Raw genomic sequence first — 11,763 nt, forward strand, 5'->3', positions numbered from 1 at the left:
AAGTAGAAACCCTAAGTTCGTGCCTCCTCACTGCGACCCCATTGCTATCGCCACATCTTCGTCGCCGCATCTCCGTCACCGTCGACCTTTCCCTAAGTCCCTACCTCCATCGTGACCCCGTGAGTCTATCTCTCTCACTCTCTCTCTCTATCTCCCTCTCTCTCTCTCTCTCCATTGGATTTCTGGGTTTGGCTTTTCAAGAGAGAAAAGTATCGTTTCTGCATATATATGATCTGGTAGCTCCAAGATAAAAATTGTTGTTCACAATCGTTAGTTTAGGACTCGGCCTGATCTGAGTTTGGGTTGAAAATTATTTGAGTATCTTTTGTTGTCTAATGGAGGATGCTTCCTCTTCTGCTCAAGTAGTGCTGATTGATTTATATATTGTTGAGTTCATCGGACAGAATCATGTATAAGGAGTTTGTCAAATGCTCGAGGCATATCTGTTTACAGAACAATATATGTATAAAATATAAAGCACTTAGATCAAGAAATGATGCCATAAATTATTTTGAGAAAAATGTATTTGGACACCATCAGCTGTCACAGCATTTCTTTTGAGAAAAATGAAGCCAGTTAGGGTTGGGACATGGATATGGTGTACAGGAGTGCAGCTTTCTAAGTGTTGAGATAGAGTGTTCATTTTTCCCTATATCTATAAAAATACTAAATATTTATCAATCGGTCTCTAGAGTCATCATTGTTATTACCTTTTCTGGGCTTAAGAATTCTCTATAGTTGATGAACTTTCAGTGGATAGGGTGTATTTCCACAAATTTTGTACTAGGTGTTTCATTTTTTACTAGGGGCTTGACATGTCATCTTGTTGGACTGTAATCTTTATATCGAGATGGGAGTCATTATTCTTGCTGCATTTAGCAGCAGTTTGGATTCAAGTTGTGGCCTTGTGGGAGGATTAATTACTCCATAACGATGGTTTTTATAAATTATTGGATTGCATTTTTACTCAACATAAATTATTGGCTGGTTATTTATTTCATTTAAACACAAACCATTTTTCTACCTAATTAGAACTTTCTTCATGCAATACAATTCTCTGCATCTTTTATGTAAATAGGTGTATGTTGTTTGTGTTGGGTAGTCCACTACTATTCAATATGAAATTTTAGTAAAGAGAACTAAAAATCTAAATCTATTGAGACTAGAGTTCATTATGTTGAGTGTTAATCGTTAGAATAATCTAAATTATATTAGTGTTTGATTATTTATTATATTTTATTTGGTATTTTTTATTACTCAATAACAGATGGAAGAAGATTCTGTGAGTTGTAATGTCAGTACAACCCAAGGGGTTGGTGATAACTCCTCGTAGTGAAGAGTGTGTAGCCCACAAGGTATAGTGAAGTATGATGCAGAAAAACTTAAGGTGTCAACCACTAAGTTTTTTATAAGTGTGAATTGCCTTTTAGGCTAGTAGAGCATAAAGGGTTTGTTGAGTTTGTGACTGATTTAGAGTCTCGATTTACTTTGTCATCCCGAATCACTTTAAAAATGGATTGTATTAAGTTGTATAACAAAGAGAAGATACAATTCAAGAAATTGTTGTATGGTCAAAGAATTTGTCTTACCACCGATACCTGGACGTCGGTGCAAAATATGAACTACATGTGCATTACCGCACATTTTATTGATTGCAATTGGAGATTACATAAAAAAATACTTAAGTTTTTCCAAATTCCTGACCATAGGGTGAAACTATTGGGAGAGTGTTAGACTTTGGATTGCATGAATGGGTGTTAATAAAATTTTGACCATCACAGTTGACAATGCGTCCTCAAATGATGTTACTATTGATTACATGAGGTGGAGAATAAAAGACAAACTATATTGGGTGGTGAATTTCTTCACATGTGGTGTTCTACCTATATATTGAATATGATTGTTATGGATGGATTGAATGATGTTTATGAATTTGTAACAAAGATTAGGGATGCCGTCATGTATGTGAAATCTTCGCCGTCAAGATTTGCTAAGTTTAAGATTTGTGCAGCAAAGGAAAAGATCATTGGGAGAATGATTTGTTTGGATGTTCCTACTAGATGGAACTCCACATATTTGATGTTGAGTACCGCTGAAAAACATAAACAAGCATTTGAACAATTTATTTTTGTGGATAAACATTTTGTGAACCCCACTAGTGATGATTGGAAAAATGCACGGATTTTTGTAGAGTTGCTAAAATTTTTTTATAATGTTACATTGAACATTTCTGGTTCTTTGTATGTGACTTTTAATGTATATTTTGAGCAACTTTGCTCAATTGAATATGTATTAAATGATATGTGCTTGAGTAGTGATGTTATCACTTGTACTATGGGCATAAATATGATAAATAAGTATGACAAGTATTTGGGTAGCACAAATAGATTCAACTTAATGAAATATATTGCTTTTGTGCTTGATCCATGATACAAAATGATGGCAATTAAGTTTTGGTTGTAAAAGTGCAAAGAGTATGAGTTGGTGGATAAGATAGAGGACAAGGTTAAACTCTTTTTAGGCCACTTGATCGAGCAGTATAACACATTTCGTGTAGCTAATGGAGAGAGTTCTAATGTGATTCAAGGGAGGCCAAACACTACTAGTGGGGGGAGTTCTAATGAGCCAACACCGCCTCTGACTAAATTTAAGACATGTTCACCAAAGTCCTTGAGGAGCGGGGTGTTATGGAGTTTCGATCGGAACTAGAGAAGTATTTGTCTGAGCCGTGTGTAAATGACTCACTCGGTTTTGTTATCTTAGATTGGTGGAGATTTAATGCCGCCAATTATCTAGTCCTTACTGAGGTAACACATGATGTGTTAGCCATCCCCATTTCCACTGTTGCCTCGGAGCCTGCATTCAGTACTGGAGGATGAATATTGGATCTTTTTAGGAGTTCATTGTCTTCGGAAACTATCGAAACCCTCATTTGCACCCAAAATTGGTTAAAGACCAAACCTATCAACATCTGGGAGTTAGAAGAATACGTACAGTCAATGGATCTTGAAGGTAAGTTTGAAACTTGAAATTTTTTTTTTTAATATCTATCTATCTCGATTTATTATCTATCTAACTCATTTTTTAATATTTTTTTAGATGATCATCTAGCTTCATATTCAACAGAGGCTGCTGTGAGTCTCTCTTCCCATTGATGTCGAAAAAAATTTAGAGTAAGTACTTTCTTTTTGCATAATCAGCCAACTCTTTTATTTGTATGATCAACATATATGTATGTGCATTAAAAGATATATGTGGGCTGCTGTCTATTTTAAAGTTTGTTTCTTTGTTCAAGTCATACAAATCTTGTATGTACCTCACTCATCCTTGTTTAAGAAGCCATGATCAATATAAAATATGGAATTGGGTATGTTTATTTTGGGTAAATGGTCCATTATAAAAATGTGAACTGTAAAGAATACTTGGTAGTATTTCTACTTTGCATTACTGCATGTTGATTAAATTATCATTCTTTTTAAGAGATATTATTAGTGTATATGCCTGTTATTTTGATTGTTTGTATACATACTACATCACAAGTACTTGGTGTTTATTTAAAGACTTCACCTCTGGTAGTTATGGTTCCTAGGACAAATTCAGTGCACATCTATTAGCAGAGCTTGATGATAAGTATATATAGAGTGTTGTTCTTGCGTCTAAATGTGCTATTAACTTTAGTATGGAAAACCTGCATGTGTAGATGTTTTTCCAGCAACTATGTTCATGAATGTGCATTTCTGCCTTCATTTGAAAGAAAATTTATGCCAATATATAAGCAAATTATGTTCATAGAAATTTGTATTTTGTAATTAGTAAAAATTTTGTTTTTTCAGGTTCTCTAGTTTCTCATGACGTGCAAATGCAATTAGTAAACACTTCAATGACACAAAAGCAACTAAACATATGGCAGTTTCAAACTTTCGATTAAAGCATTTTGTAATTTTGTGTTTTGTAATGTAATGTAATTTAACATTTTTAATGTTTTTTGGTATCATCTGTTTGTTTGACACATTATATGTGGTTGAAGTAAACTTTTCTTTGTACTTTTTTAAATCAATATGGGTCTGTAAATTTACATGTCATTTTTAGATTTGGTGATCTCGAATGACATCTTTTGGATTTTTTTTATTGATGTGGAAGGGCTCGTGTTTATTCTCAGAATTTTGTATATTTCTTTTTGTTTCTTGACGTGTTTGTGGATGATGAATTAGATATCTATGGTAATTTGACTTATATGTAGAAATAAAATCAGATTTAATGCTTTGCAGGCCATTTTTGCAAATTCTTTCTTTTTTTTTTTTTTTTTTTTACATAAGATTTATATGATAATTAATATTTATTATGGTCTATCGTTGGGGTAGAGATCTTCAGTGTAACATTTTCGTTGTTGAAAAAGGGATGTTATCTCTTATGGATCTATTAATTCTTGCTATTTTTTCTTGGTTAAACAATTGAGCATCGAATTTATGAATTCTATTTTTAACTTTTGAAATCAGTGCTCAACTTCACAGCATTATTTTTTTTTCCTGAAAAAAATTAGATACTTTAAGCTTTTATTAAAAAAGAAAAAAGGAAAAAAGATTGAAGCCGGAATCCGAATTCATCCAAATTTCGACCCAGGTTTGAAGCCCAGGTTCTAAGCCGGATATACCCAGAAATCCGGTCCAGAACCCAGTTGAGCACTCCTAATTTCATATGTATGAAATATGATGGTAAAAGAGTAAAATTACATAATTTTAAGTGATATACAGAAGTGTAGGGCTTAAGTCTAGAATTTTTCACTAATATGTTCTAATTGTTGACAGAAACTTCTGGTCCAAATATTTCCAACAGTTCAACTGACACAATCTATTTTAAGAAGGAATGGCATCGGGCATAAATTCTTGCCTCTGCTGCCCCTTATCTGAATACTTATATTCTTTATTGCAGCAAACAATAATAGAATGAGGTAATATTCATCACTTTCACATTTTCGACCGCACTCTCTCGATGAGTTCTCTTCTAAGAATCTTTCCTGAAGCAGACTTGGGGACTTTGTTTATGAATGTCACTCTCCTTAATCTTTTGAATGGTGCGACCTATAAAGAAAAGGAGAAATCAGATTATTGAAGAGTAATCTTATATTATATGAAGATTGCCCCTAAATTCACCTCTTTTTTTTCCTTTTGTGCTTCTTACCTGATTAGCAATGAATTTCATAGCATCTTCTTCAGTCAGAGAACTGTTTGGCGAGCGAACAATATATGCAACTGGGACTTCACCAGCTTCAGCATCAGGAAATCTGAAAAATGGAAATGACTCGGCATTTAATGATTTGTCCATAAAAAATGAATACATAGATTTAAAAAAATTAATTTATGTGAGTGATAAGATTTCGCATGTGTTGAACTTACGGGATTACAACAGCATCTAATATCTCAGGGTGAGAAACAAGCAATCCTTCAAGTTCTGCTGGTGCAACCTAGTGAGAATTGAAGAAAATTACAAAAAAAAAATTTAAAATGAAAAATGAAAATAGTGAAAACCAGAATTGTTTCCCTAAAGCTTGTCTACACTAAAGCTTAAGTCTTTTTTTTTTTTTTTTTGATACATTGGGGGAGGGGGGTCGAACCCATGATCTCCATTTTGGAGATGTGGGTCTTGTGCCATCAGGCCACATGCCCTTGGCAAAGCTTAAGTCTTTAAATAGTGCATGAAAGGTAATTTTATTTTTTAAGACCATCTCGCCTGAGTTGATGCTGAGTTTTGATGATGGGGCCAGTGACACTGAAACATTTTGGATTTGGGATACATGAAGTCAAATTTATGAATTCAGGAGGGAAGAGGGTGGTAGTTCATAAGAAAAACTAAATGTAATTGACCTTTATTTTAGTTTACATGGTTGGCCAAGGACTTGGGTTGAGTAATTTTTTTTATCCTTAAACAAGATTTTATTTGATCATAAGAATAGGCAAAAACCAAAGACTTGGGTTTAGTATTACAACAAATGTTTGAATATCTCAGCACAAATTAAACAACGTTCTCATCTCTAAAACTGTTTTGTTGTTTTGACATATAGTCTTAGATTCTGATTACTATATCAGTTAAGCCAACATCGGGGCATACCTGTATATCAGAAATCTATCTACCTATTATAATCTAAGAAGAATTCAAATGTAAGATCACCTTGCCCAGAAGACAATCAGTTAAAAAACCAAAATTGACTACAAGAGCAAAATCTTAGCAAAAAAGGAAAGTAGATCACGCCAAGAAGCAAAATCACAGGAGAGGTTGCTGCATTCATTCAACTCAAAGAACTTTTCATGGCAGAACCATATCATTAAAGCGCTTCCAATATCACAATATATTGTGTACTCAAAAGACAAGCCAACTAGTTCCCTTCATACACAATATTATTTGGACAAATTACAATTTCTACAGTCATGTTACCACTCATTTTTCAGTGTCTTCCCTATATTAAGGGATTTGAATGTGCTCCCTAAACTACCAATGGATTTCAATGTGACCAAGAGTCCACATTAGAACCGAATGTATTTTGGGTGCATATTGCAACTTTTTGTAGTTTATGGTGCATAATGGAATCCATCAGTGGCTTATGATGCACACTACAACTTGTCACAGTTAAGGGTACGCATTGACAAATAAGTGGCAATTCACAAGTGCGAAATGTAATTTCTTGTATTATTAAAAAACAAAGTAGCAGGCAGGATTTGGCATACCTGAAAACCTTTGCACTTGATGAGCTCTTTAATTCGGTCAACAACATAAAGTTGTCCATTTGCATCAAAATATCCAAGATCTCCTGTGTGTACCCAACCCTTTTTATCTATTGTCAGTTTGGTGGCCTGGGGATTGTTGTAATAACCTGAAAATGAGTTTTTCAGTTCTCGTGTTAAATATCCAAAAGTAAACAATAAGAAAATTCCTAGACCACCTTAAATGAATGCAGAGCTTGCGTGCAAATTAAAGAAAGGGTAGGTGACACCATGTCAAGCTGGTACCAATTTTGCTGTAAAGACCAACCATATGGAAGAAACATGCTGAACATCATCGCAGAGAGAGGTCACTAACTAAACTCCATTGACTTGTAAATGGCATGATTACCAAGCACGCTATCGGAGGGGAGGTACAAACCTTGTTTTTGATACGCTAATTGGAATATCCGCAAAGTTTAAAAAGTGTATCGAAATGCTTATGAAATGTATTCCACTATTTAACCTCACAACAGGGAACCTTGTGCAACACATCTTCAAGTATGATTAAACTAAAAAGCCATGAGTGAGAGGAAGTTATACTTCATTTAATGTATTTGAGAGGGGCATATGACATATGGACAAGAAAACTTATTGCTCGTATTAGACGGAATATTAGCAAGCATTGCCTTTCATATAGAGATCAGAGTAGCCGTGATCTAGCTGTTAAAGTGTGTACTTCTTAAGCAGACCATCAGAATCAAAGTGGACATCTATGTTTTGATAAGTAAAAAGAATTTCATTAAAAGCGCAAAAGGTGCAATACATAAACACAGAATATATATAACACACCTATCTAAAAAAAGAAAATGTAACAAGAAAGTCATGTAAATTGAGCCCATTGAAGGGACATCTATTCAAATATAACTGACAGAGCGGGGGATTGAAGTGGTTATAAGAAAGAACTCCTCATTTAAATATGCAACCGCACTTCAACACTCCTAATTTGGCAGTGACCCTACTCATCTGGCAAGAGTAATTGAGTCACCCTCACCCAATTCAAGTTCCTATAGCCCAAAGTATATGTGGTTACACCAATGCGAAAGGGAAAAACATAATCTATGGGAGACTAAAGCGGTTGAAGTCTTAAGAGTTATTATCAGTGCAGACATTTGACAGATGGTTCTTTAATGTTAAACAGGACCAGGTATGCAACAATCAAGTCTGAAGCCCAAAGAAAAAAAGAAATACCTTGCATCATATTAGGTCCTCGAACCCATATCTCCCCCAACTGATTAGGAGGGAGAGGCTTCAGGTTATCTACACTCACAATTTGAGATTCAACTCCAGAAACAAGCATTCCAGCTGAACCAGTATTTCGAATTCCTACGCTCGCATTCTCGAGGGAAACAATTCCACAAGTTTCTGTCATACCAAAGCCCTGAAACAAAAAAGGAACATTATAAATCAAAAGGAATATTTTATGTTCCCCCTGCTCAACCAAAACCCACACACACAGAATGGCCCTCCTAATCAAAAGCAAAGGCAGGATGTAAATTGCCAAAAATCTTTCCTGGACACAAACACTGCAGAAAGTACAATACCTCTTTTGAGTTGTTATTGATTTTTCAGTGCCTGAAATTGACAGGCCACTAACCATTTCTACTAGAGCCATTTAGAAATTCTCAGCATTCCTCATCACTAAGATGGTCTTACCGGCAAAGATCATGAGTTTCTTTCATTTGTTCAAATATTTACAGAAGTTCTATGTACACTAGAATTATCAAGTAGGACTTTATACAAATATAATAGCAGTCTTTGTTAATAAGACCCCAAACCACTCTTCATAAACTTTACCGTATTCTTCAAAATGTTTCCAGTTTATTTTGAATTATAATGAGTCTTCAGTGATTGGACTCCATATCATTATTTGTAGCTTTACCCTCCTTTCTTACTCTAAAATTACGGCAAAATGTCTTGCCAGCAGATCTACTCAACCCCATGACATTCTATATAGAGAACAGGGCCAAGAAAAAGGAAAATTTTGAAGTTTTCAAAGTCAAAAAAGTAGTTATACTACAGTAAGTTTTCGCTATTGACTGAATGGAGTCTAAGCCAATATTCCTCATAAAAGGGCTGTAGAGTACTGAATTGCTTACGAGAAGTTTGAGTTTGACTTGCATAAACTTGACTTGAGTTCATGAAAAAAGTTTGAATAAAAATTAGGCTCTATTTTTCTTACTTTTACAATATTATATTTTTTTTATAAGTAACATTTTATTAATATTAAGAGGTTTAGCCAAGTACACAGGGATCTCTACAATGTAGACAACATTTTGATTATAGATATAGCATAATATCAGGGATCGTTTGTATCTATGTATGGATGTATACAAATACCATACAACATACTAAAAGAATAAGAGCTTGCATTGTTTAATGCTGCATTAACCCAAAAAAGATGTCTAAAGGATAGAATAAGGGATTTTCTTTTTACATTAAAATAATCATATATGTAATATATAAATGATCTATCTGTGGCTAAAAAATCATATGAACAACTACGAACACAAGGTTGAGCAATTTAGATTTTTTAATTCATAGGTCACCTAATTAACCTGAATTAAAGAAGTAATCTAAAATTTCGGTGATGGCATTTACTTTATAATAGAAAGTATAAATGAATTAAAGAACTTGAACAAAACCCCAGACTCTTATGAAAATATAAATGAACCAAACTCAAATATAAAATCCAGCTCCATAAATGGTTGGAGCTTGAACATACTATTAAATAAAGAGACCAAACTTCAGTGAACTATAAATATCTTTTAGTTCTCTTCCAGTCAGGGTGCAGATGCCCATTTCATCAATTTATTAAAACAAAACCATCGACATTATAGAAACAGCAGATTAATATATTAAACAACGCTAGAGCAAGAATGCCCAATGATTAATTTAAAATCAGGTGAATGCGTAGGTCAAAGAGTACCTGAATGATCACAGCCTTGGGAAAGTTCCGGCCGCACTCCTCCATCAAATCCTTTCCCAAAGGCGCCGCGCCAGATCCGATATGCCTCAAGGACGAGAGATCATATTTCTTGACCACGCTTTGTTTTGCCAGCGCCAGTATCACCGGTGGCACCACCCAGAGATGGCTCACCCTGTACCTCTCCACCGCCCTCAGAAGATTCTCCAGGTCGAACTTCCCCATCGACACAACCGCATTCCCAATCTGCAGCTGCGAGAATAGGATCACCGCCAGCCCGAAGACGTGGAACATCGGCAGCACGCAGAGAAACACGTTGTGCGTCTCCCCAGCGAGCTCTTGGTCCATTGACACCATTAAAGACGCGGCGATGAAATTCTTGTGGCTTAGAATCACCCCCTTGCTCGTACCAGTCGTGCCGGATGAGTATAGCAGCGCCGCGGTGTCGTTCTGCTTCACATTATTTGCCGGGAAATCGGACCCGCACCTTGGCCCGGCTAGGTTAACCAAGTCTTCGAAGTGGGTGACTTTTGAAGAAGAAAAAGAAAAAGAAGATTGATTGGGTCCTAAAAAGACGGCCGGGAGGTTGAAATCCTTTACTTTGTCCCACAATTCCGGTACGGTTATAACCAACTTGGGTTTGGAGTCCTTGATTTGCTTGGCGAGCTCGTTGACGGTGTAGACGGGGTTGGCGGTGGTGGCGACGGCGCCGATGGCGACGACGGCGAGGAAGCAGAGAGGGAACTGGATGGAATTCGGGGCGAAGATGAGGACAACGTCGCTCTTGTTGATGCCAAGGCGGAGCAAGCCATGGGAGAGCTTAACGAGGGTGGATTTGAACTGAGACCAAGACAGGACTTGGGAGGAATCAGCGTCGATGAGGGCAGGCTTGTGAGGGTAAGAGGAAGGGTTCCGAAAGAGAAAGGAGACCATGGAGAGGTCCGGGTCAGTGGGTAACACAAGAGGTGGTCTGAGAGACCTGAAGATGCCATCTCTGCCATACCCAGATTTCTCCATTGCAAAAGGGACAAGGTAGCTCGACTCCACAACTGAACTACTCCACCAAAAACAAACCCAAAGCGAAACGAGAGCTTATATATACAAGAAAAATACACTAAACAGGAGTCTGAATGACGATAGCGAGACCGATACACTTCAGCAGCACGCAGATCGTAGTGTGTCGTTTGGATTCGAAGATGAGTTGAGATGAGTTGAAATGGATTGTAAATAGTAATGAGATTTATGAGTTAAAGTTGATGAATAGTAGTGAAATAAATTGAAATGAATTGAGATGAGTTGAGATAAGTTGTGAATATTGTTATGAGGTGGCTTGAATTCAAATTGAACAGTACATGTGTCGTAGGTTCGCTCGAACGGAGGTTCACTCAGCTCGAGCGAAGTTCAGACAGAGAGTTTCGCTCGACATTTTCAGACAGAGAGTTTCGCTCGACATTCGCTCGACACTCAGCTAGAGCGAATTCAGACAGAGAGCTTCGCTCAAGTATCGCTCGACATTCAGCTCGAGCAATATTCAAGTCAGAGAGCTTCGCTCGACCCTCGCTCGACACCCAGCTCGAGCGAGTTCAGGCAGAGAGCTTCGCTTGACTCTCGCACAACTGTTGGCTTGAGCGAAGTGCAGAATATTTACGTTCGCTCGACACTCGCTCGACGTTCGCTCGAGCCAATGTTCACAAAAGTGAATTCTCACTTTTCCTATAAATATCAAACGGCGCCCACTTCTTGCCTAAGGACTTCAGAATACATTTTGGTCTTGTTTTAAGTGTTTTCATGAGAGAGAAGTCTAGAGTGAGTTTTGAGAGATAACTTCCTTGTGAAGTTTTGTTGTATTCATTTGTACTCCATCTCTGTTGATAGTGAAATCTTCGATACCGACCCCACCAGTAGACGTAGGCTCATTTTGAGTCGAACCACTTAATTCTTGGTGTTCTTTCTGTGTGATTGTCATCAATTTCTTAAGTTTAGTTCCGCTACTATATTTCGAGTTAATCTTAGCTACAGTTATTCCCAACAAACTGGTATCAGAGATTGGCTCAGGATCTGGAGGGATGGCTATGGCTAAGTTCG

General features: G+C 36.6%; 1 protein-coding gene across 1 annotated transcript; it reads right to left on the bottom strand.

Moving 5' to 3' along the window:
* Window positions 1-4,767: 4,767 nt before the first annotated feature.
* LOC121239197 (4-coumarate--CoA ligase-like 7) lies at window positions 4,768-10,764 on the bottom strand. Its single transcript, XM_041136356.1, has 6 exons — window positions 9,682-10,764; window positions 7,944-8,133; window positions 6,720-6,865; window positions 5,394-5,461; window positions 5,179-5,281; window positions 4,768-5,078 (listed from the first exon to the last, which is right to left on the bottom strand). The coding sequence occupies exons 1-6, from the start codon at window positions 10,693-10,695 to the stop codon at window positions 4,965-4,967; spliced, it is 1,635 nt and encodes a 544-aa protein (XP_040992290.1). The 5' UTR covers window positions 10,696-10,764; the 3' UTR covers window positions 4,768-4,964.
* Window positions 10,765-11,763: the final 999 nt, after the last annotated feature.

Source organism: Juglans microcarpa x Juglans regia, chromosome 7D, assembly GCF_004785595.1.
Source record: "Juglans microcarpa x Juglans regia isolate MS1-56 chromosome 7D, Jm3101_v1.0, whole genome shotgun sequence".
NCBI classification, from domain to species: Eukaryota; Viridiplantae; Streptophyta; class Magnoliopsida; order Fagales; family Juglandaceae; genus Juglans; species Juglans microcarpa x Juglans regia.

Bases quoted from the DNA above. Each gene is read 5' to 3' on its own strand.
- LOC121239197 (XM_041136356.1), bottom strand. From the start codon at position 10,695: ATGGAGAAATCTGGGTATGGCAGAGATGGCATCTTCAGGTCTCTCAGA. The intron at 8,134-9,681 runs GTACTCTTTGAC...TTTTTGTTTCAG, and splicing joins CCAAGGCTGTGATCATTCAG to GGCTTTGGTATGACAGAAAC. The intron at 5,462-6,719 runs GTATGCCAAATC...AATTCTCACTAG, and splicing joins TCAAGTGCAAAGGTTTTCAG to GTTGCACCAGCAGAACTTGA.